Source organism: Meleagris gallopavo, chromosome 5 (genome assembly GCF_905368555.1).
Source record: "Meleagris gallopavo chromosome 5, MGAL_WU_HG_1.1, whole genome shotgun sequence".
NCBI classification, from domain to species: Eukaryota; Metazoa; Chordata; class Aves; order Galliformes; family Phasianidae; genus Meleagris; species Meleagris gallopavo.
The window spans coordinates 2765999-2791347 of record NC_139408.1 but is presented as its reverse complement, the minus strand read 5'-3'; the positions used below and the strand labels follow the sequence as shown (position 1 = coordinate 2791347).

Here is a 25349-nt window from a genome sequence, read left to right as displayed (position 1 = left end):
GGTTTTGTGATTTTTGTTGTCGGTATCCCACATAAGAACAACATGTAAAACAGTGCGGTTAAAGAGTTAATGTTCTGGTTTCCGTGGACTGCTTTTTTTGGGCATTTTGGGTTCTTGGCAGTGAAAGGTGGAGTAGTTTTTTTTCCCTCTCTCTTTTGTCTCTTCCTGGGCTTGTACCCCTGTCATGGACTCAGATCTAGAGATAACTCCATGATATCTGGCCTCCATAAATACAGACATGAAATATTCATGTGTCTATGTATATAGCTGTAATATTAATTGAGAGACTTTACCATTCATCATGATGGATGAAACATTTGCGAGCAGGTGTGTCATAGAATGTACTGAATAGTTTCATTATTTGAATCCAACTGAAGTAGGGAGAACCTAATTTACAAAATATCCCAAAGTATCCCATGTGAGTCAAGAAAGAACTGATTTTTCAAGTTCATTTGTTTCTCTTGGTCAAGGTAAAGTCCAGGTTTTCAAGTCAAGCAGTTGGAAAATAAGAAAGAAACGCCTAACAAACATTCTTTCCAGCTGATATTCTGGCCACCTGCAACTCAGTTCCCCTTCAGACACCTCTTTTTCCCTGTGCAAGTGCCCTGTCCATGCGGCACAATCTCCCCCAGTGACAATATGTAACTGTATTAACCATTGCCATTCATCCCATTTGCCACTTTGGTTTCTCCACGTGTCCTGGTGATGAGCGCCCACAGTCAGCCTGCCAGAGTCATGCTGGGCTCTTCTTCCTCTGCTCATCACAAGAAGTTGGATGAGCTCAGGAGGACCCCGGACCCTCTTTGTCTGCCAGCCCTCTGGCTCATAGAAATGAGCTCCATACCACAGGGGATAACCATGGTACATAATTCTTTTCATAAGCTGCTCAGCTTTTCTTTCTGAATTGTTTCAGTCCTTGGCCTGTGGTGTTTTACTGGAAGGGTTCACAAACTTTTCTTCTTCGATGGCTCATTTCCATCAAGTTTATGTCTACATGTTATATTGATGTGTGTATATATGGTAGTTTAGCTTAAATGATTCTCATATGTTCCTAATATTTAGCTCATAGTATATTTATGGAAAGAAGCTATATTGCTTCTCAGGCTTTATTTTGCTAAGCTTAACGCATTGAGTGTCTTCCAGTATCCCCTATAAGACAGACTTCTCTGTTCTTCTGCTTTTTTGTTTGTTTGTTTGTTTGTTTGAAATAAACTTGCTTTAGTAAGAAATTACTGTTAACTCTCTTCAGGATGAAGTCCAAGTAATATTTTAATAATCACACTTCTTTGTTTCTGTTCAAAATATCTCATCCTCCCACAACTGCATTAGAATGGTTTAGTTTTTCTGTGATAACTAATACTCAAAGCATTTTCTCTCCTTCTGCCATTTAATCTGCTGAGCTCCAAGCTCAAGGCAGAAATTCCTGCTCTCAGTTCCAGAACACTTATTTTTTTCCATCCTTTTTCTATTACAGTGTGCAAGTAATAAATTCTTCTTGATCCAATTTGTATTGATTATGTCTTCCTGTCTTAGAGCACTATCATATTTTGTTAACACCCTGCAGGTTTTTGTGCCAAAATCACTAGGAAAATTGTTTGTTCCAAGAACAGTTCTTGAAGAACTCAGTAAGTTCTTCCTTAAGCAACCTTGTCCAAGTTGGGTATTCTTTGTTACAGCACAAGCAGTTGTAGACCTATTACTGCCCCTTAGCAATACCTAAATATTTCCAAAAAGAGGGATTTGTTTCCACTTATATAACATTTGTGGATGATTTCAACATAACTAAGATTTTACCCCTAAAAGCATATCCTTAAAATAACAATAAAATGTTAGCAATGCAGTGCATTTTTTTTTAGGCAGTTGAGATAGCACAACTATGCTGAAGCCACGAAGAATGACATCAGCCACCAACCAAGAAGTTATTTGTAGTCAAAATCTCATCTTGCTAAGAGTGTTTAGATCCTAAAATACTTTTCATCATGAATCTTTCCTGGTTTTTCAACTGTGCGTACTGCATGCAAGATGTATGTCAAGGATCATGAAAAATGACAATATTCTGATAGTTTTCGTCGGGTTTGGATTTCAGTTTTCAGGTCAGTTGAAACTCTTAACTTAGCTTAAAATTCAAGGAGATGAGTTCATGAGACTTTCAGCTTCTTTTCTGATCCCTTTGCAATGTGGAAAGAGGTTTTGGCATAAATCATTCTTCAAATAAGGTGGTGGTCATGCTACCTCCTGCTGAAATGAAAAGGTGATAGCAATGAACTTTGCAAAAACTGATCTGCATTATCCTAGGAGAGAAGGAGTGGACGAAGCACGTCAGTGCTTCTATCTTCTACCTGTATAAACAATAATTTTATGGAAGAATCGATAAATCATAAAAAAAAAAAATAGTGGCTATTTAGTTTTTATCAGAAAATCATTACTGTACTTCAGAGTATTAAAGATACATGCCGAACTACAGGCTAAATGGGCCTGCACTTACAAACTTAGATCAAATCTGAAATGTTATCTCCACTTTTAAAAATGCAATAATAATTGAGCTAAGATACAGTGCAGCAATCTTATCTTAGAAATGAAAGAATACTTGATAGCGTTGGTTATAACCTAATATGCAAGAATTGATTTATTTGTGTGAGTATTGGATTCTTAGTATGAGGTTTGCCTTATGTAGGAGACAAACAGTAGCATCAGGCAACACTTAAGTGCCATTCTGGCCTTGGAAATAGAAACCTTATCAGTGCCCAGTCCTTGGGCACCCAGGGCAAGGTGTGGGCAGTGGCAACAGAGGCAGCACATGGGTGTGCTTTAAGCAGCAGCTCTGGGAACTGGCCAAAAACAAAGTGCCTTTGAAAAATTGACCTAGATATTTAAAAGAGTGACAATTTAATAAAATCTGATGTCCCATAAAACTGCTTGTGTTTTGAGGTGTTGGTATTTGTTAGCTGTATCTTGCAAAAGAAGTCGTGCAACCAGCTTAAGGAAAGGATTGCACGTCCCACTCCCTCTAGCACCAGAGGGAGAGCCTCAAAGACCATAAATTCCCTTCCGGAGCTCCCTGAGAAGCCAGGTTTCAAGTCTGTGGAAAAATTTCCATCATGTTTAGCTTGACTTCAACTAAGTCCAATTCTGTTTTTTAGCAAAGCAGCTCTTCAAGCTGGAGTACCTAGCCTTGTCCATTTTGTTAACAATAGTTGAAACAGTTTGTGCAATAGTTGTCTGTAGTGTCTATATCTCAGCTGGGAGTTCACCACCCTAGCACTGAGGAAGAACTCTTCCTGGGATCCTCAAGCACCTACCTTGGTTTCAGTGAAAGCTTGATGGAACTGAAACACTCCAACAAAGCACTTCAGGCCCAGCTAAGCAGTCTTTTATTAGATATTTTTATCTGATTCTTTTCTTGTGTTCACGCTCATGTCTGAATTCTCTATGGCTGGTCTAGCTCAATGCTGTTTTAATTGTTATTCCTTGAATTGCAGTTGCAACCAGAAGACTCAACTATGTCTGTGAGCTCAGCCAGCACTACAGATGGTCTCTGTTCCAGGAACTGGACTCCTTATTATGTGATCAAGATATTTATCATCCCATATGGTTTTCTGATAGCTTGCTGCTGGTAATCTAAATTTTTATGCCAGATCATGAATTCCAAGTGCATGAGAGAAACTGTATTCCTACAGTGACTTGTTTGATAACATGTCGAGATGTACCCAAAAGCAAAATGAAGTTACATGCTCGTAGGTATAGAGTAAATCAGTGGCAGAGCCAGGAAAATGTCAGGTTAGGAAAAAGTGAGGGATTCCTTAACTCATTCATTGTCCACCACTTGCCACGATCAAACAGAACAGGCAAACTTTTCCACTTGAAAATTCCTGCAAGGTCGTGTGAGGGAGGCATCCACACGGTAAATTATGAGTTCATAGAAGTATCAAGAAAGATAATCAACTGATTGTCCTACACTGTACATTTTGGTGGAGTCTGGGGAAAAGAAGAGTCATCACCAGAACTGTTATGTGTAGGTGACGGTGCATGGACGCACTGAAGCACAGGAATGAAAGATCCTTGAAATAAGGAAGAAAGCAAGCCAGCTGCTTTTAAGTAAGAAGAAAAACTTAGGCACATGGCTGTTATCTGGAGAAATATTTCACTGTAATATAATCTAGGGCTACTTATGAAATATTTAGATAGATATGTCTGTGACTGCTCAGGGTTGTAGCAGACATTTTAGCCCCCAAGCCAGAGGAGAAGGAGGCTCAGCACTTGGTATTCATGCATGCAATGCTCAGTGTGCCCAGCAGGGAAGGTGGTACAGGTAGAAGAGATAATGCCATGATTTTTCCAGTTGCTAATTTCTAGGACAAGTGCCTTCAAAAGAATAAGTGTCCAGGGAGATCTACAGTTAAGCTAAGCACATGCATAAAGGCCAGGAATTAGACTGCATACTTGTTTTCAGTACCAATATATCTTGATTTCATCACAGGACCTCTGTTTTGTTTCTCCTCCACTATTAGTTTGCTACAGCAAACTGAATGCAAATATGAAAATGAGAGGTTTCACTGCAACTTTAGCGATGAATAGCATATAGTGGTTAGTGTAATCATTCTACAAAATGCATTCAGCTGCTCGTGGGCCTTTTTGTGATGTGAAAACTGGACTCAGATCAGATCTAACTAAAGCTAGTGTCACACTGGCAATGCTTTCTCAACCTGAAAGGCTGTCACTAAATCACTGATCTACATTGAAAGCTATTGACATCTTCAAGATGTTTTCTTTCTGCCTGATATTTCATAAAATAGAAAACTTAGCCGTGGCATGTTAGAAATATAATGATTGCAGTTTAGTTTAGACTCTGTGATTAAAGTTAATTTGATTCTGAAGAAGCTGTTTATATCAGTTAATTGCCCCAATCCATAACAGGAAACATTATGTTCTAACCAAGGCAAACTATCACAAATCTCATTGTCTGTCTGGAAAAATAAAAGTTATAACTTAACCACACCTCAGATGTGATTGCACAAGCAATCATAAAAAAACTCTCATATTACATTTCTTAATATATTGTTGTAAAAAAATATTGTAATTAAAAGGGATTTGGCTCTTGTTCTTCAAAATAAATTGATACATACTCGAAAAGACAAGAACAATTAATAGCACTAGGGTTGCTCTTCCTTGTGTCATACAAAGATGCTTGTGCTTAGCTTATAGCACTTTCTTGGAGCAGAGCCTTTAAGTAACTGACTTACTGAAGGATGGGACAGATCAGCAAAGAAAAGGATCATTTACAGAGTCCTGAAACTTTACCATTAGCAACAGAAAATAAACATAAACACAAAAATAAATACTTCTGCAAGTACATTCAACGCTGCCTTTTTAACTTGTTACAGAGCTGCTTCACATGTCAGACTTTCTAGAGGAAAGAGCTGTGCTGGATCAGCAAGTCTCCAAGACAGGAGCTCTGCAACTGCATATGGCTGTAGAAAGAAACTTGAGCCACAAGAGGCTCAAACACTAATATTGTGCAGCAATGAATTAGCAGCAGTTAGCTGAACTTCTTTCTATGAATTAGTGTAACCAGAGAATCAAGTCTGATTTGAGAGGAAACTGAGCTGCAGCTCTGTGCAGTGCTAAACCCAAACCTGAGTGGGGACTGTGACCAGAGGGCTGAAATACATTTGAAAAGTAAGAGCTCGGAAAGAGATTGCTTGGTTTCTGCATAAGCCATGGGCTGTTTAGACACATAATTAATGTAGGCTTGCACTTATGGAAACTTGGCCTTTCTGCTTGGATTGTTTTGGCTGAGGGTGTGTTCTTGCTGCTTCTTTTTTTTTTTTTTTTTAAGGAAGGAATGGCTTGTTATTTATTACTGGGTGAAACAGCAAGCACTATTAATATTGTAGTGCTGACAGAGAAGGCATTTTCCCAGTTTGCTGTCCTTTTTCTCTTTCCCTTGAAGTACAAGTTCTCTTTCCATACAGATGCAAACAGGCCGAATGTTTCCTGTAAAATAAGGCAGCAATTGCGAAGTGGCCATAGCAGGGCTACTTCAGTGGTAAAAAGACACATCTTATTGTATGTCTTGGCACATCAAAGCAAAAAAAAAAAAACAAAAAAAAAACCACACTGCCAAGAAAAGAATTTTCTGTGCAAAGAGGTTTGCCTGCACACAATTTTAGGTGACGTTATACCCTATAGAAATGGCACGAATTCAGAGGTGAAGGGATGAATTGGAAAGGTTTTTGACTCCTGTGTCCCCAGCTGTACTATGTAATGCTGGTTTAGTGCTCTGAGTTTCAGAGCCACTCAGCTGTTTTGTGAACATCAGCCTCAGCAGTGCTGTCCTGCCCCAGGAGTGCATGCCCTGCAGAACATGGGGCTGTTGTTGGGGAGCCTGAAGAGGGCAGAGTCTGCACAAACCAAAATTGCTATAATTTTTCAGGCTTTAAGAAAAAAAAAAAAAAAAAAGAGTTTGGAGACATATATCTCTGAAGTGTCTTTTAGCCAGAAGTCTGAAATTCAGGAGGCTAGCCCTGCTCCAAGCACACCAAACAATGCATACCACATTTCAGGGCAAACTGAGTTCAAACCCCTTAAAAGCAAAAATGCTTTGTAATCCCAGACTGGCAAAGCTGCCACAGCTGGGAAAACTGAACATGAGCATTTCTCACTGCTATGAGAAGAACGATATTATCTCAGCCTGGTATTTTTCATTGATTTTTGTGCTGGACGTCTCCTGAAGTTCTGCCCTGCCTCACTGATGCTTTTGACATAGGATTTTGTTGGCCAGGCTTTTTTTTTTTTCCTGATAAGAAGAAGATGGCAAATATTCTTTATTCCTTCACTTTATCCCTTCCTGTTATGCCAGGAGCAGTGTGAAACTGTTGGAAGCTACCTAGAATTGGACAAGTATAAGTATGACAGTAGCTGCAAGAAAAATAGAGAGACTGCTGCAGAAAAACCCTGCCATTACTGTAAGCCTGAGAATCTATAACGAATTATATTTTTATGCAACCAGAGCTCTACAGCTCTATTTCCTGGTTTCATGGGTGTGAAGCCACAGTATAGTCATTCAAAGCGTTGGTCAGAGGCAAGAGATGTAAGAAAGAATTGTTTAAGGAAATGTAATATTTTAGGCTAAACCACTGCAGATAAAGAAAGATGAAGAAAGTAGGAGTTTCTTAAATAATAAAAATTAAAAATTAAAAATAGAAAGAAGAAGTCTTTATATTTCTTAGGCTTGAAAAGAAGTAAAGATTTCCAAAGACTATTTATAAAGGAGTTCTGTTAGATCTAGTGATTTACTGTATGTGTTCCTCTGGGCAGAGACTGCAATTTTCTGTTTGTCCAGAACTTACTGCTGCAGGGAGTTATTCACAAGAGAGTTTGCTGTGAAAAGTAAATAAGAAATGGCATCTGGAGATAGTAGGAATTTTAACCAACAGCTTGATGGAATGTCTGCCTGTTGCTTGCATTTCACATGCCCAGCACTTCAGTGTACTTCAGTGCACCTCTTATGTTATTATATTTATAATGGTTGGTGAATCTCATTTTTCCTCCACACAAGTGGAAAGTACTGGGGAAATAACAGTGCCCAGCCTCCTCTGCAGTGTGTTGGAAAAAGCACATGTGCCTCTTTTTAGAAGCAGTCCCAGCCCTTTCCCAGAGCCAGTCTGAAGCACCACAAGAGACAGTTTTGCAATTCCAACTGCTGGAGCTGTTGTTAACAATTGTTTTGTTCCTCTCAGGTATTTGGTTTTAAAGAGCTTACAAGTCAAAAGCACTGAGGTTTGGGCTGAAAACGTTTCGGGGGTTCCAGGTTTTCAGTGGCATGGTGCTGGCTCAGCGAGTTATGTGGCAATTTAATTTTCCACTGGGTTCCGTGGAAGCCTTCTGTCAATGCTATAAATGTACTAGACTGATTTCCCTAGTCTGCCCTCAGCAATCTGCTCATACAAGCAGCTTGGGCTTTTTTCACCTCATCACTGCTCCTAGTTCCCTGCTAAAGCAAATCTCCATCTAGGCTAAAGTTCCCATGCTCCATCACACACTGCTCTGTTTTTTTTCCTCCCGTAGCGGCTGTGATTAAAACAATGAACAGATGGAAGACAAAGTGCATAACCTTGCCCTTGCTATCATCCCCGCAGGGTGTTTCCAGAGGATGCTTTAAGCAATTCCAGGCTAGATTGTGCTTTATGTTGCTCCATATTGGGACATAACCTTGCTGTAAGTTTGCAAAGGCATTTCTGGCTTTCTGTATTTGTGTAAGCATGGCTGGGGGCTGGTGCAGCTGCAGGAGCTAGCAGTAAGGCAGCTGGCTCACTGTTTGCTTGCAGCAGTACAGAACTGTCTGCAATCTGCAGCGTCATGGGTGAAGCTAGGCAAACAACTTGGATGTTTATCTTGACCTGCAATATGGCTACAAACAGCTGTTATCAGCGCACTGATAAAGCATGGCTGGAAGCTATGACTCTATATTGCAGCCCAGGACATTTTGACAGCTCGTGGTAATCCCAAAGGTTTCCCCAGCACAGAGCCTCAATCTCTCACTTATCAGCTAATGGCACTCAGCCTCCAAGGTTATCGTTCTGATAACACAAGGACTGGGATTTCTGCCTTCAGCGGGCAATAAGGCAGAAGGGCATGTCTCACTGACCTCCTGATGGCAGAATTTTTTTTTCTTTCAGCTGATGTGCTTCTTTCCTGGCACTTCCCAGTCCTCAGAAATCACTGAGTTCATACCACCGTGTCCATCTTTTCTGAATGCAATGAGACATTTCATTTTGGACAGCACTCAGGATCACAAAGAGATCCACCCTGTTTACAGACTATAAAAGCAACTTCAAGACAGCTTCCCACTGCTGTCTAGGAAGAACATGTGTCCAAGAACAATACGTCAGGAACAGGATGATTAGATCTTTGTTAACTCATATCCTAGAGGAATCATGTCGTTGATATGCAGTTACACCTAAACTATGAGATCCATACAACTGAGATCCTTTCTCTGCCTACAGGCATATGCTTAGCTGTTCCAGAGCAAAGCTTGTCATTAAGGAGAATTACAAGACAGTAATTTGAGGAAAGCAAGTGAGTGGATTTCCATTCTGGAGCAACATCTGCATATTCACTGTTGTTCAGGGAGAACAAGACCCAGCAATTCTGAGAATAAAATAAGACTGTAAAAATAGCAAATCTCATCCCACTCTTGACTGAGAGCCACTCTTTTACCTTAGATAAAAGGAAAGGGGGAAGGGAAAAGAATAGCCACTCTGCTTATTTCATGGAATCATAGAATTGTTTGAGTTAGGAGGGACACTTAAAGGTCATCTAGTCTGACTTCCCTGAGATTACCAGGGACATCTACAGTTCAGGGTGCTCAGAGCCCTGTCCAGCCTGACACCTTGAGTGTCTCCAGGGATGGGGCATCCACCAACTCTCTAGGCAACCTATGCCAGTGCCTCACCACCCTTATTATTTCCTATTATTTCTCAATGTTCTCTACTAGCAGCAAACCTTATCTACATGTGTACTGGCAGTAGCTTCATGCTGAGCAAGGCTTCAGCAATGAGCCTTACCTGCCAGGGACCACGTGTGACAGACTGAACTTTCTGGGCTGTGTTTTGATGCCCACTGCCTTTCTTATGTCTGTTTTTAACAGTCAGACTAGTTATCCTAGAGCAAAATATTTCCAGGACTCATTTTTTCTCTGTTCCATTGAAAAAAATGCTAAAGTTCTCATCACCGTCAGCAAGAGGCAGAGAAAATGTTTTTAGAAAATACAGTCCTCCATATTCCTTTCTGAGTTCCTTAGTTACCGAGGTCATTTTCTCCATTCATGCTGAGGCATCTTTGGACTCCTTGTCCTTTTTTTTTTTTTGTCTGTGTAGTAAAAGAAACAGCAGCAAATGTCCCGATACCAAGCTTGGAGGTATGCTCACATTTTTTATAATGATCCCTTTCAGAAAAAAAATGAAGGGAAATAATGCTGACAAATGAAATAAGACAGGCTTTCTGAAGTGCAATTAATATGATTTAAATGACTTCCACAGAACTGGTGGTCTTAGATACAACCTAAAAATGGCAGAACCTACATGGTTTAATTACTCAAAGAAATCTTTGCTGCTATTCCAAGCATTTTTACTTGTAGTGAGCTACCCCTTCATCAAATTCATATTCCAAGAGGTTAAAAAAACATGGTTGCCCTTCCCTTGCCATTTTCTTAGGTGCAGACTTTCTACAAAAAAGTGTGTTAAGTGCAGTGCTGTATTACTGCAGGAGCATAACCTGCAAAACATATTTTAAGAAGGCAGAGTAAGTAGAGAATTAGTGATTTAGCAGGTTTGAAACCAAGGGTGAAATCCCACCTTCCACCAAAATTTATGATACAGTGCCAGGGGCCAGAACATACTTGAGGTGTTATGGCTAGTATAACATAACATACAAGAGGGAGCCAGAAAGGGAAATGTGCATTGCTTCTAAGTAGTATGTGAGCCTCTGAATGTGCCTGTTTTTGGGAAAACATGGTGCAGGAGGTGTATTATAGAGGTCTTATCTTAGAGGTCTTTTCCATCCTTAATGATTCTGTGATTCTAAGAGGCCACACACTCCTCCTATTCCTCTCCGGCCAGCCATTGTACTGCCAATTGCAGCACCTAATTCTGCAGATTCTTCTTTCCGTTACACGTGGACGGGTAAGAGAGGCAACCTTTGTTTCAGACACACTCCTGCTCCAAAAGCTGCTAGCCCAGAGCAAACAGAGCACACTTACAGCCATTTAACCTGCAGAGGTGTCTGACACGAGTTACTCTCGTAGAGGATGGCTTTTCCTGCTCCATCTTCCAAGCAGCTCTCAGTCTCCAGTGTCACCCTCTAAATTAGCAATTCAAATGGTTGTCCCAGCAATTGGTTTGGTTGAACTTTCTTAAAAGTCCACAAAGCTTTTCAAACACCTCCATATCTGCCCACTGTAAAGCACTAACTTCCATTGCATTCATTCAGTGGGGCTACAGCACCAGAAAGGATCAATTTGTGAGACTGAATGTGGTGTTCAGTCTGCATGTGTGTAGCAGGGCCAAGGTTTTCTCATCTGAGGCAACCAGGCTGGAAGAGACATAATATTTCGTAAACCTTAGTGAACCCCACAAACTTTATTCCATCCAGCTTCTTTCCATTAAAACTAATCACAGGTCTTTCTTCTTGACCATAAACCTGGAAGTAGGTGCACAGCATTCCTGTAGAGCTGTGCGCTTTGGTTTGAGGTGGGTCTCAGCAAACAACAGTGCTGGGGTAAGATTTATCAGGGTGCCTCTTTGTCTCCCACACAAAAGGGCTCCTAAGGCCACAAGTCATCTCAAATGCCAGGTCCTAAGCCATGCTGTTCTACATAAAAGTCATAAATTGTAGGAGGAGGTACAAATTCCCTATCAATATTCTGCGCAGACCTCAGGCATAGGGAGAATAACGCAGTGTTAGGATTGCTGAATGAGTGCTCTGTGTGCACTAAGTCATTAAAAACCTGTGGAACAGTCAACCATGACTGCACAAAAATAAATATAGAGCTGGCCATAAATAGTATCCCTTCACCTGCTTCTTCAAGTAGAATTTTATAAGGATGTTTGTTAAAGGGAATGATTTTTTCTTTCTTTTTTCTTTATTATTTTTTTTTTTTTAACAAGGAGATTTTGGTATATTTCAATTGAAACCATATGTTTGGTCTTAGGCTGCTCGAATACAAAGTCAGTCTAGTTTTAAATTTAATGCACTGTTAAAAACACCTAAATAAAAACCTGCACAAATGCGCTAGGATAAAATATGGACATTTTCCAACTTCTTAAAACCAGGTCTGGGAATACGAGTGAAATTTACTATGGAAGCATTGTTTCGCTTTGTTCTTTATTTGCCACATTGGGAAGGGCATGGGAAAGAAGATTATACCAGTCAAATGCTACATCCGTTCATCTTTTCCCATCTCTCAGGTATATATTTGAAGAACAGATACTACCATAAATGTTTCCGTTTGATCTGCAGCAGGACATGGAAAGATTAAACTCCCGTGGGTTCCATGTGGTTGGTTAGGTTCAACATGTAGGCTCAAGCTCTAAACTCATCACCACGGACTTTAAAGCGATGGTGAGAAGAGGAAACTCAACGACTAATCAGTATCGAGTTTGTCCATTTTTTCCAGGAATTAATCCCAATCTTGATAAGGCCGTGTGCGTAAATCAGAAAACGCCACCCTCCTGAAGGTGGCAAAACTTGAAATTGCATAGTGTAAAGTCTGCTCAAATTGTCAGGAAACTGACCTAGAAATCAGGACTGGTAAATTCAGCTTCCTGGAAGTTTAGATGTTTTGAGATTCTAGATCAAATGAATGATCACAGGACTGCAAATCCTCAGCAACTGTATCAATGGATTTATCCCATTTGAAACTACACCGGATTTCACCAACAGACTCCCTCAGATTTCTTCCAAAGCTTTTGTTCAAATTCTTCTCCAAGCCTGCTGGAGCAGAACATTGCAGGTTTTGTGTTTTTTCTATTTGTGAGAGAGAGAAAAGGAAGAAGTATTTCTTTAAATCCTAAAAAGCACTTAATTTTTTCTCCTGACAGGTTAGAAACAAGGATATATTATCAAGACTAACGAGTGAACTATGTTTCCATAACATTTGCAAAATATATACAATACACATACAGCCTTTTCATTTTCACATACAGCATAAAAAGTAACACAGAAAACAATGAAAATCAAATCAACGTTTTAACATGCTGACTCAGTAGCAAACCACATTTACAGTACTGGGAAAACTTCTCCATGTTCTGGCCAACAGTGATGCTTCCAAAGTGTTTTCATTTCCACTGAGGAAGTGTTATTATTTCCACTTCAGGAACCTTCCTGAAGCAATAGCAGAGATATCCCTTTTGGGGTTTGGAGTTTTTCAACAGCAGAAGGAAATTGCACTAGTATGATACCAATAGACTTTGACTCCATTTCTCTTTTAATCCTTTCCCCTTCCCACGAGGCATCCAGATGCAGCACTCCCCAAAACTTACCCCAATACATCCACAGCTCTCCTCTTTAACCAAAGTATATTTATATAATATAGAGACAGGATGTGTAAAATGTTTTTCTCTGCATTTTTTCTGCCAACGTTGAATTCATTTTATTACTGGCTGAAGCTGAGGCAGATTCAGGACTGGTTGCATATTCTTTCGAGACAAGCAGCCTGGCAGACCCTTTTTATTTGCTGTACTCACATTCAGCCTCAAACCAAACTCTGCTCGTAAATACTTGTGTTTTTTAACTCAATTTATTGCTTATCCAAGTAGGGCTCAAAGGACTACGTACCCAGTCATAACGATGGTTTGACCCTGAAATACCATAGAATCATAAAGGTTGGAAAACACCACTAAGATCACCAAGCCCAACCACAACCCATTCCCAATGACCGTGTCTCTCAGTGCCACATTGCCAGAGTTCTTGAACACCTCCAAGGATGGTGGCTCCCTGAGCAGCCTAGAATCTACAGGTTATCAAAATTTGTAAGTTTTTAAGTTGGCAAAAGAGCTGTTTTCTTTACATAGTTGTATGTGAGAAATCTCCTGTTCAGCTTTCCAGCTTGGAATTAATTTTACTTCTGAAGATTTCAGTATAGTCACATGCTGGTATTGGGATGTTCAGCACAGCTTATGCTTCAGCATATTCTTGCTTAGCTTGTGTCACATTCCAAATTTATAGTGGATGAAGTGTTTTATAAAAGTTATATGTTACAAATCTAATCTTTTCTGCAGATTTTCTAGTCATACTCTTATGTTCCTAATATTCCTATGAAAAACTGGCATTATTCTGACATGATTTCCCTGCTCATATCCCTCAACTGTTAATGATAGACCTTCAAGAGCAGAATGAAATAGTGATGACTGCTTTAACTGTTGCACAGCCAAGCGGTAAGAACCAATATTTTTAGTCATGTTTAAGTTGTCAGGCATTCACTTGGTCTGGCAATATTTTCAACATCTTCTCTTGTAAGTAACTAGTAAAGTCAGCGTGTATTTATAAACCAGCCAGCTACTAATAAATCAAACAAAATTATATACCTTTCACTTCAGAAAAGCATACATATTGAACACAATTTAGTAAACTCTGACTAGGGCATTATTCATGCTAAAAACAATTACTACTTAGTTTTGTAACAGCTGGATATTGCCAGACTGCTGAAAACTATTAAAAATATTGTGTCAGAATAATATTGTTCACGTGCTTAAAATGCAGATAAAATATCTAAGTACAAAGGCTATTCTTCATCTTGCCTTGTGTAACTTTGATTTTAGGAGCAGTAGATTTCTGTCAGTTTTCCCAGTATTTCTATTGGCACCTTATTCATCCAAACATGTTCTACAGACAGGATTCGCAGGTTCCATCCTGAAAAATTATCGTTAGTCCTAATTATATTTTTACAGTAACTTTGGGGTAAATTTGGAAAAAAAAAAAAAAAAAAAGCTTTATATAGGTGATGCATAGAATATACAAGAATACCAGTGGTAACTGACAAAGAACATGAGCGGTGGGGGATAAATACATAAGCTAATATTGACACCTAACTTGATGCCATTTGAGCAGTTGGTACTGCACCCTACAATTAGACATTACACTCACATACTTGTTAGCCTCACGTTTAAACAAGGTATCTTTCATACAAAGCTGTATATATACTGCTCACAGTAGGAAAACAGAAGGCAGTAGTCAGCAAACAGCATTTATACCCTAAAGCCTGTGGGGCCTTTAGGACCATATAACATATACCTGTTCTCTAAATTACTGACTACTTACACCCAAAATATGCTGCAAAGTGGTCTGTAACAGAAATAGCAAGTAGAAAATCAACGATAAAGCATTTCTTGAAGAAAAAGATTATGCAGGCATCACCCAGCGCTGAGCACAGCACTACACATTTGCCTTCAGTTCATTGGCAGTTTCTGGAGCCTGACTTTGGTGCTGTTGCATTAACGGGAAAACTTTTTAAGCAGAATAAATGCTGCTGTTCTCCGCATTATTATAAACCTAACGCTGCCCAGTGGAAAAACAACAGCTTTACCAGTGCAGAGTGCACTGTGCCAAGTATTTGTAAAAAAACAGTGTCAATATCCTTCTTCTTTTGTATTTCCAATGTTTTTTCCCCTCATTTACTACTTTTCTGAAAGAGTGGTCAAGCACTGGAATGGGCTGCCCAAGGAGGTGGTGGAGTCACCGACCCTGGAGGTGTTCAAGGAATGTTTGGATTTTATGTTGAGGGATGTGGTGTAGTGAGAACTATTGGTGATGGGTGGATGGTTGGACTGGATGATCCTGAAGGTCTCTTCCAACCTTGGTGATTCTGTGATTTTATGCAAAAGCAAATTTTTCTTAAGCAGACACATTGGGTAAAGTACCATCGCCATGCAGTCAGTAGGGCTGTTGACAATGCCAGGATCGCCATGAATGCCTTCAGGGGAGCATGCCACAAGGATCTGCTGTGGCTGCATCCCAAAAACCTCACCAAATCTCTGACCTCATAGAACTAGCCATAGGGCTCCTAGTAGAAGGCGTGTGTATAATCAATGGATATACAGATGGTGTGTATGTGTGTGTGTGTGTGTGTGTGTTTTTGTGTGTGTGTGTGTGTATATATAATATATATATATATATATATATATATATATATCTATCTCCAGGAGCTTGGCTAATATAATTTATATTGGAGTAATGAGAGAAAGTCACTCACCCTGTCCTGGGCTTGCAAGATGAACTCCTGATGGAGCAGATTCCAGAGAGATCCTTCCCTACTGGCAGTCAGCTCCTAAATGGCTCTAGGAGAGGTGCAGCCAGGCTCCACCCCTTCCTGCAGCACAGGTGATTTGCCTTCACCTGTGCTCCCCTGGCTGACTCACTGCTCGCCTCAGGTGATCAATCAGAGGTTCAGGCCGTGATTCAGCAGCCCCATACAGCGTGCCATTCAGGATTAAACTGCCCTCTCCTCTCCTGTATTCCAGTAAAAAACCCGTTCTGTTCTCTTCCTGTTTTGCTGCCTTCTGTGCCTCACAGATAATACTAATAACTACTTTTAAGAGCTCTGCACTGCCTCTGATTTTTATGTTGCTGTTTCAGACACTGCTATAGTGCTGCTGCTGATGTTGGCTGTGATGAAAATATCTGACGCTTCAGCTCCTGCCTTGTTACATAAAGGTAAGTGTGCCTTTCAGTATCTTTCAAAAAAATAATCTGATTTTCACTTGTATGCACAATGTTTTACAAACAGATTGAAAGAATTTGTATCAGATTGTCTCAGTGTAATGAGAATTGATTCTTAAAGGTGATTTTGGAGAGATGATGGCCACTTTTACAAAGTATTGCTCTGTCAGCTTAAGCCTGTATCTTTTCCTTTGCTTGCTGAATACCTATGTTCTCAGTAAAAATTCAGGATTCTGTCACGTCATAATACTGATCCACATAGGTATTGCTTTAAATCAGGCTCTCACACATCCTTCAGCAAGCCCCAGCTCTTACCAAAGCTTTGCCCACTGGGTCACTAGAGCTGTAGATCTCAAGCTGCAGCCATCCTCCAGCAGCAGAGACATTCCAGGTGGGTTACTTAAGGCAAGATTAGTTGGGTAGAAAATTTAAATAAACATGGATAATTCATGTTGGATTGCAAACAGTAACGGCAGGGAGCAGCAGACACTTCTTGGTCTCTTAATATATGAGGAGAGAGAGTAGAAGAATTTGCTGAGGCTGAGGTTTTCATCTGCCGGGGCACTGGGTAGCAGAACTGTGCTGAGCTGAGAGATTTACAGTGTGGTCCTTCCATGAAGAGACGTCAAGAGGGGAGCCCACCACAACGCAGTGCCAGCCAAACCAGTCAGCTGGCAGCCATCAGGAAACCTGTGCAGATACAGTGCTGTGGCTGGCACGGAGTGGGGAACCAAGTAAAATATTGGGTGAAACGAGAGCATTCTGGGAATGAAATTATTTGAAAGAGCCTCTGTTGGCAAACATGGACTGAGGACAAATGCCAAGCAAGCTCAGTGAGGAATCACAGAATCACAGAATGGCCAGGGTTGGAAGGGACCTCAAGGATCATGAATCTCCAACCCCCCTGCCACATGCAGGGCCACCAACCTCCACATTTAATACCAGTCCAGGCTGCCCAGGGCCCCATCCAACCTGGCCTTGAGCATCTCCAGGGACAGTGCATCCACAGCCTCTCTGGGCAGCTGTTCCAGCACCTCACCACTCTCATAGTAAAGAATTTCCCCCTGACATCCAACCTAAATCTCCCCTCCCTCAACTTCAAACCATTTCCCCTTGTCCTGCAGTTATCAACCCCTTCAAAGAGTTGATTCCCCTCCTGTTTGCAGGCTCCCTTTAGGTATTGATAGGCTGCAATGAGGTCATCCCGCAGCCTACTTTTCTCCAGGCTGAACAAGCTGAAGAAGCCTTAGACCTTTTATAGCAAACTGAAGCACAAAAGCTTAGCCTAATCCAACCTATTTATATTAGCGTTTTCTGAGCTTAACTACAAATCTAAAATGTTTCCAAACATGTGGAGTGTTTGTGTTTGGATAGCTGGTCTGGCTTGGGCTTCAGCAGAGCAAAGGAAGTTGCTTGGACTCCACAGATACTGCGCACCTCCAGGTGTATGGGCACTTGGCCTCAATGGACCTGGGTCATGAAAGGATGTTCAGAGCAGTGAACATCACTCAGCTCCCACTCTGCTGTCTCTGGGCTAGGTTTTGGTTGCTGACTCATTGGTTTCATTTTAGCTCTTTTTTTCTGTGTTTGTCAGTTGTATAATGTCCTGTAAATGCTCTCAAGTCACTACTTGGGACAATGATAGTTATGGGTTATCATTAAGGCTCATCACAGGGACTTCCACCCTCTGCAGCTTTGGATTTGACACCAAACTGAGTGGTGCAGATGACACAGCAGAAGGGACAGACGCCATCCAGAGAGACCTGAACACGCTTGAAAAGTGGGCACATGGGAACATAATGAGGTTCAACAAGGCCAAGTGAAAGGTGTTGCACTTGGATCGAGCCAATTTCAGCTGTGAATACAGACCAAGAGAAGAAGAACTTGAGAGCAGCCCTGCAGAGAAGCACTTGGGGGTCTTGATGGACAAAAAAGCTGGACATGAGCCAGCAGTGTGCTTTTGCAGCTTGGAAGGCCAACAGTATCCTGGGCTGTATCAACAGAGAGGTGGCAGCAGTGAAAGGGAAGTGACTGTCTTCCTCTGTTCTGCCCTCGTGAGGTTCCATCTGGAGTACTCTGTCCAGGCCTGGAACCCCCAGTACAAGAAGGATGCAGAGCTGTTGGAGTGAGTCCAGAGGAGTGACACAATGATGACTGACAGGCTGGAACAGCTCTTCTATGAGGAAAGATTGAAAGAATTGGGTTTATTCAGCTTGGAAAAGAGCATGCTCCAAGGAGACCTCATTGTGGTCTTCCAATACGTGAAGGGAGCTTACAGGCAGGAGACAGACCAACTTTTTACACAGTCTGATAGTGATAGAACAAAGGGGAGTGGCTTTAAAGTGAAAAGAGGGGAGGTTCAGATTAGACGTTAGGAAGAAATTCTTTACTGTGAAGGTGGTGAGGCACTGACACAGACTACCCAGAGAGGTCATGGATGGCCCATCCCTGGAGGTGTTCAAGGCCAGGCTTGATGTGGCCATGGACAACCTGATCTGGTGAGTAGCAACCCTGCCCAAGGCAGGGGGGTTGGAACTAGGTGATCTTTTACGTCCTGTCCAACATAAGCCATTCTGTGAGCCTATGACTTTTCTTCAGAACACTCTGTTCTATCCTAAATTCTATCCTCTATTCCCTGCCCTTAAGCCCGCTAGTGTGCTCCCAGAAACCCACACTACTTAACCCACTGGTAGGCAAGCACCTGCAAACAGAACCTGCAGGCAGTGCCGAATGCCAGCTGCGTGGAAATGCTGTGACAGTGGGTTTCAAGCCTCATTCCTCTCTAGATCTGCTTGAAGAAAGTAGTTGGGAACTGCAGTCCTGGAGTAAGAGGTTAGAGCACCCTGTTTCGACAGAACTGCAGGACAAGGGGAAATGGTTTGAAGTTGAGGAAGAGAAGATTGAGGCTGGATGTCAGGGGAAGTTCTTTACTAAGAGAGTGGTGAGGTGCTGGAACAGCTGCCCAGAGAGGTTGTGGATGCAACGTCCATCCGTGGAGGCATTCAAGGCCAGGTTGGATGGGGCCTTGGGCAGCCTGGGCTGGTATTAAATGTGGAGGTTGGTGGCCCTGCATGTGGCAGAGGGTTGGAGATTCATGATCCTTGAGGTCCCTTCCAACCCTGGCCGTTCTGTGATTCTGTGAAAACAAAGCCAGAGTCATGCAGCCTGACCACAGCAATAAGGCCATTCAGCAGGGAGAGAAAGGGTTCTCTGTCCGGAGAGATCCAAGCCCAGTATTTTCTGCTCTGTATCTCAACTCCTGCTTTATTCCGGATGAAACTCTCCTAGTCTGCATGGAATGGTCATAAATGAGACCAAGAAGAGCTAAGACGTTTCGGCAGAGCCATATTTAGAGAGCTTGGAACTATTTCCCAATGAAGTAAGTCATAACCATCCCTGTTTATACAGTACGCGGAAAGCACTGGATGATAGTTGAAATATTTATATTTAAGAGGCATAAATGTTTATTAATAGCGAGGTGTACATATTTTTGCATGCAAAGCCTTCATGGACAGCAGTGGGAATCTGAATTCCGTATGCCTGCGTTGCCTGGTGTGATCTCTGCAGTCTGGTGACTGCTTCCACGAAAGAAGATGTGAGGAGACCCGGCGTCCATACTCGCTATGCACGAGGTTCTACCCTGCTGCAATCCAGCTGCATCCTGGATGCACGCGGAAAAGTTTCACGAAACGCTTCGAAATTCACAAAGCGCGACGGGACGCGCAGCACCCGCTCTTTTCCAAGGCACGCACAGCTGAGGTCGTCTCGCAAAACAGCCCGGAGGAAGGAAGGGAGGGAGGGCGGGCGGGAGGCGGGGGGCGGCCCGACACGCCGGCGGGGCGATGCCCGGAGGCCGGCCCGTCCCGCGCGGTGCCGGGGCCGCTACCTCCGCTCTCGGCGCGGCTTTTAAGGGCGGCGCGGCGTGAACCGAACGCAGAGCTCCGGCCGGGCTCCCGGCCCGCAGCGACGTTTGGGGCGGCCCCGCGGGGCGCCCATGGGGCGGGGGCAGCGCGGCGCCGGCCGGCCCTAGGCTGCACGCAGCATGCCGGCGCTGCGCCTGCTGTGGTTCGGCTGCCTGTGCAGCCTGTGCCTCGGGTACTTCGAGGGTCCGCTGTACCCCGAGATGTCCAACGGCACCCTGCATCACTACTTCGTCCCCGACGGGGACTACGAGGAGAACGACGACCCCGAGCGCTGCCAGCTGCTCTTCAGGGTGAGCGAGCAGCGGCGGTGCGGCGCGGCGGCAGCGGGCGAAGGGCTGAGCCTGCGGGAGGAGCTGACGGTACTGGGCCGGCAGGTGGAGGACGCGGGTCGGGTGCTGGAGGGCATCGGCAAGAGCATCTCCTACGACCTGGACGGGGAGGAGAGCTACAGCACCTACCTGCGCCGCGAGTCCGCCCAGATCAGCGACGCCTACTCCAGTTCGGACCGCTCGCTGAGCGAGCTGGAGGGCAAATTCCGGCAGGGCCAGGAGCAGGGCGGCCGCGAGGAAGCCCGCTTGGGCGACAGCTTCCTGGGGCTGCTGCTGCACGCCCGCGCCCTGCTCCGCGAGACCCGTGCCATCTCCAGCGGGCTGCGGGACAAGCACGACCTGCTGGCCCTCACCGTGCGCAGCCACGGCGCCCGCCTCAGCCGCCTGAAGAACGACTATCTGCGGGCCTGAGCCCGCAGCCCGCAGCCCGGGATGCCCCCCCGGCCGCCCCGAAAACGCGTATTTATTGTATAGGACCTCCCGAGTGAACGGCAGGTTTGTGTTGAGTGGAAAGGTGGAGGTACGTCTAAAAAGTTGCCCCGTATCGTGGCGTGCAACGGACGGAGCGTTCTCCTCTTCCAGCGTCGGCTCTCGGCTCGCCGTGACACCCGCATGTGGAGCAGGAGCGCAGACTCCTCCCGTTGGTACTCTCGTTCGGGGCGAACCCTCTGTTAACTCCTAACCTTGTGTAACGGCATGTATTGTACTCGTGTAAAGCGTTGTTCTGCTGCGTAACTCCAAACTGCGATTTCCATCTGCATTCGGGATAGCCGGGATCTTATTCTGGCAGGGTCTGTGCTCCTCGTGGCTTTGCTTATCGGTGGCTCTAAGCAATCGGGAACCCCAGAGCCAGCCAAAAAGGCTGATGTCAGGTCCCAGGAATGCCAGTTTTATAGCAAGAAGAAGGAGCCCTAGCGGTGATTGCAGTCTCAGGTCCCAAATTCAGAGCCTGGTTTCTCAGAGCGTGTTTCTAAAGCAGACAGAAGGTTTTGGTCTGTTCCAGTGTAGCGACGTTTCCCATTGGTGCCTTTGTACTTTTGCTAGCTAAGCTATTAATAAACCTATTCGTGCTGCTGGACAATAGCAGAAGTGCCTGGTGGGAAGGAGGGGGAGGATTGTTTGGGTTCTCACACTCCTTGCTATGTAATCTTCAACTTGGGGTAATGTGGCTACTGGATTACAGACAATGCAGGCAGCATCGCTGCTTGGATGAGAGAAGTTTGTGTTGTTTTAATAAACGTTTGAAAACCGTGTTAAGGCACGCTGTTCTTGTACCCTTCTGCTTGAGACGCTCTTGATTTAAAACATGCTGGTGTAATGTGCCTCACAGCAAAAAAAAAATAATAATTATAGTAATTGTGAGCATGTAGATCCTGCCAAACTAAATAACTCGCTTTTTAGTGAAAACAAATAAAAGTTTACAGACTCAAAAGGTAAGCAAGTTTCATTAAAAGGAACTATGGTATTGCAGTGGTCTTTTCCAACCTTAATGATTCTATGATAACGGTACCGAAGAGCGCATAGGGCTCTTTTTGGATTTTGTAAGCCTTTTTAAAAGGCCAGAGTATGAAACTAGCAACCACACAGCAACGAAAGAGAAGCTGTTTTATGAGCATTTGAGGGCTGATCCTGCTGCCTCTACCCCCATTCAGTTCTACGTTGGCCTGCAGACCATCCGGCTGGGTGAGTTCCTCGGAGCTGTTGGGGGTCAGTGTAAGTCAACCTGGGACCTGAGCATCCATCGAAGGCATTGGGAGATGTCTCACAGAGGTATGTGCTTACAGGGCTTGGGGACCATCCCATTTATCTCAAAGTTAGGGAGATGTGCCCAAGGAGGATACTTTAGGATGCCTGTGCACCTTTAGATTCTTAGTGTCTTTGAAGATCTGGAAAAATTGAAACATTGCATTGGTTGAGTTGAGTGGAACTACCCAGCGTTTTTTTCACGTATGCTTTCGAGGGAGAAAGTGAGACAGTTCTAGCTGTGAAAAAAATTGTTTATTTGTCATACTTTCCTTGCTACTAAGGCCAGAAAACAGAAAAACACGGGAGCACAGAGGGCCATCGCTAAGTCTAGTTTGCTCCCTACCATAACAAAGCATAAAGCATTTTGGGATGGACCAATGAGGAAAAGCTCTGACAGTTTCTGAGGGCATCTCCCCATTCTCTCTGGATCCTACCCTTTCAGAAGTACGTGCCAAATCTGTCATGCTGTTCCATTTGTGCCCAGATTCTTCTTAAAACCCTGCCCTATCCAAACCATGTGAAATCATGTGTTTTAGTCTATGCTTACTCTTTGAGGCTCTGCTTATAACGTGAATTGTAAAGCATCAGTAAAGAAATCATAATGGCAAACCATGCCAGTTTTTTTTTTTTTTTTTTTTTAGCCAGGATGGTATTCAAATATTAATAGAAAAATAGTAGTAGTGTAAAACACAATTTCTTGAATACGCTTTAAGTAGGCTTGGCTGTTCTGTTTGCAGCAGCAATCCCTTGGTCAATCTCAAGCTATTCCACAGTGTGCAGTATACCAAGAGTGGTAAATATTTGCAGAGCGGTTACTTTCAAAGCAGGAGATTACGTGAAGTACCTGGAGATTTACAGAATATCTCCGTCAGCTCTGTCGGTAAGCTGTCACTTAACAAAGCCAAACTGTTGTGCTTTAAAATCCAGGCTGATGTTTCTTAGGATAAACGTGAATATATTGACAAATCTCCCTGTCAACTTGTGTTTTGGCAAAATGTAAATATTTTTCGCATTTGAAACTGAGACAGTTGGAATTTTACTCTTCTACAGAAGGCTTTGAGTGTTCTGTTTTAAGAAGAAATCGCATGAATCTGAGTTTGGGCTATGTGTAAATTTACACGCTTAATAAAAAGGGTCAATTTTATGTGGATTTTGTGAAGCCAGTACAAAAGTATTTCAAGACATTTAAATCCATTTCAGTTTGGTTAACGTCAGTTTGTCTTATCTAAGCAAAAGTAAATACGACTGTTCATTAAAAGTGCATCAGTTTTGGATCAGAGCTTGTGTAACTGATTGTCCTTTAGACATCTGCAGTCTGATAAGCTGTGCTGCAAAAGGCCTGCATGAAGTGGCTGCACACTGATATCCAGCAGTTTAAAGTTTTACATTCAAAACAGTTCCTAAAAGCTACTGTAATCCTTTTTGTAACCCTATCAGTTTTGCTGCTTTTGTGGTGTTTTGTTTGTGATTTTTTTTTTTTTTTTAATCTGATGAAATTTAATTCATTAGAAGAGGTCCATTGGTTTTATGTGATGTATTTCAAATAGTAAAGGCCTTCTTATCACTGAAAACTCATTACATCTTTTTACCTGGGGAGCCTTACAAGACCAGTCGTAGCAGCTATTCTGACCCAACAGCTCCACCTGTTGTGTTTATAGCATCAAGTTTGGGCTTTTTTATTTTTTTTACACTAGAACTGAAATTGACTTGGTCTTTCTTATAGAGTTCTGGAGATTTCGAAATGTATATGATACATTTACTGAATTTACTAAAGCGATGATGGTATTGAAGAGCAAATGATGATGTTTGCTGAAAAAAAATCAAGTAACGCAAATAGAACAGAGGGCAACAGTCATAGAGAGCTCACTTACTTAGAACTGCAGTTTTCTTTGACACTCAGCCAGTGGTTTAGCTCATTAAGAGTCAAAGCGAGTCATTAAGAGACAAGATTCTGTTCCTCTCCAGGCAGCTTACTTATGCAGTCACTGCTCAGTTGTAGCTAGTCTCCTGCCTATAGATACATACTGAGCTGAAGAAACTCAAAGCGTAACTATGGAGGAAACCACTTTCTCACATGAGCACCAATAAAAGTAGAGAAAGAAAAGGCTTTGCTTGGAAACAACCATATCTGTGACAACTCAATGGCTAGGAATTCAGAGTGGTGGTAGAAATCATAGCTAAGCTAAAACTTAAAACTTCAGTTTCCCAGGTTGACCTACCCAGGACCATTCTGAGAAAGAATGAGTAGGCAAGGGGTGATTTCAAAAACTTGGTAAGCCTCTCAAAGATCCCACGTGTGCCAACCTGAATGGATGAATACTCTGAAATTAAATTGTTGCCTCTGTATGTTGTTCTTGTGCATGGCTGCAGAGGATGAAGATGTGTACCTTAGAAGCAAAAAAATAGACTTGCCTCAGACAAAAGAAGCAACAGGCACAGCATCAGCTCTGATTAAAATCTTGCCTTGAAAAATATTAGTTTGTGAAGAATGGAGAAATCCTACTGGATGTGCTTGTTGCTGTTGGTGGTGTAGTTTATTGAGATGAGCTTCACGACACTTCAAATGATGCTCACTTGTGCTTATCAGATGTCACTTCTGCTACTGATAAAGGAGTTCTCGGTATTGTTTAGAGAAATGTATTTGCCAGCTATTGCTCTTAAACTAGTCCTGCATGTTTGAAGGCTATCTGACATTTTTCTGTCTGCTAAGATGTATTTTTATTTACAGCCAATTGGGGAATTTATTCCCTTACTTTGCTTTTTGGCTAGCCACTAGCCAAAACTTGCAAAATTTATGGATCTGTATTTTGTTCCTGAAGTATATGAAACTGGCAAAAATACTGACCTAACTCCATGTCCTTAAAAAAAAAAAAAAAAAGGCTTTTACTAGAATATGTATGTAGAAAAAAGACTATAACTCTGTGATTATTTTATTTTCTTCATAAAGTTGTCATCCTGCCTACAAGATCAGTTTACAATTGGAAAAGACAGCATTTAAAGACTGGTTCTGTAACAAGAAAAACATATGGTCTCCATAATCATTACGTTTTTAATGATGTGGCTTGGAAAGAGTCATTCATGGCTTGTAGAGTCATTCATCCTCGAGAACTGCCTTACCTTGGGGAGGTATCGTTGA

At 42.6% G+C, this 25349-nt stretch overlaps 1 protein-coding gene and 1 long non-coding RNA gene across 2 annotated transcripts in view; both read left to right on the top strand.

Annotated features, from left to right (window-relative positions):
• LOC146544209 (uncharacterized) overlaps nucleotides 1-20013 on the top strand; it is an 86841-nt gene extending 66828 nt beyond the window's left edge. Inside the window, exons 2-3 of the long non-coding RNA XR_014883341.1 lie at nucleotides 16132-16209; nucleotides 19718-20013. This is a non-coding gene — a long non-coding RNA (uncharacterized LOC146544209). The remainder of the gene's footprint in view (nucleotides 1-16131; nucleotides 16210-19717) is intronic.
• A 31-nt stretch (nucleotides 20014-20044) lies between these two features.
• FIBIN (fin bud initiation factor homolog) lies at nucleotides 20045-21724 on the top strand. The gene has a single exon (XM_010710702.4). It carries the CDS (start codon nucleotides 20258-20260, stop codon nucleotides 20876-20878), a length of 621 nt encoding a protein of 206 aa, XP_010709004.1. The 5' UTR covers nucleotides 20045-20257; the 3' UTR covers nucleotides 20879-21724.
• The last annotated feature ends 3625 nt before the right edge of the window (nucleotides 21725-25349 follow it).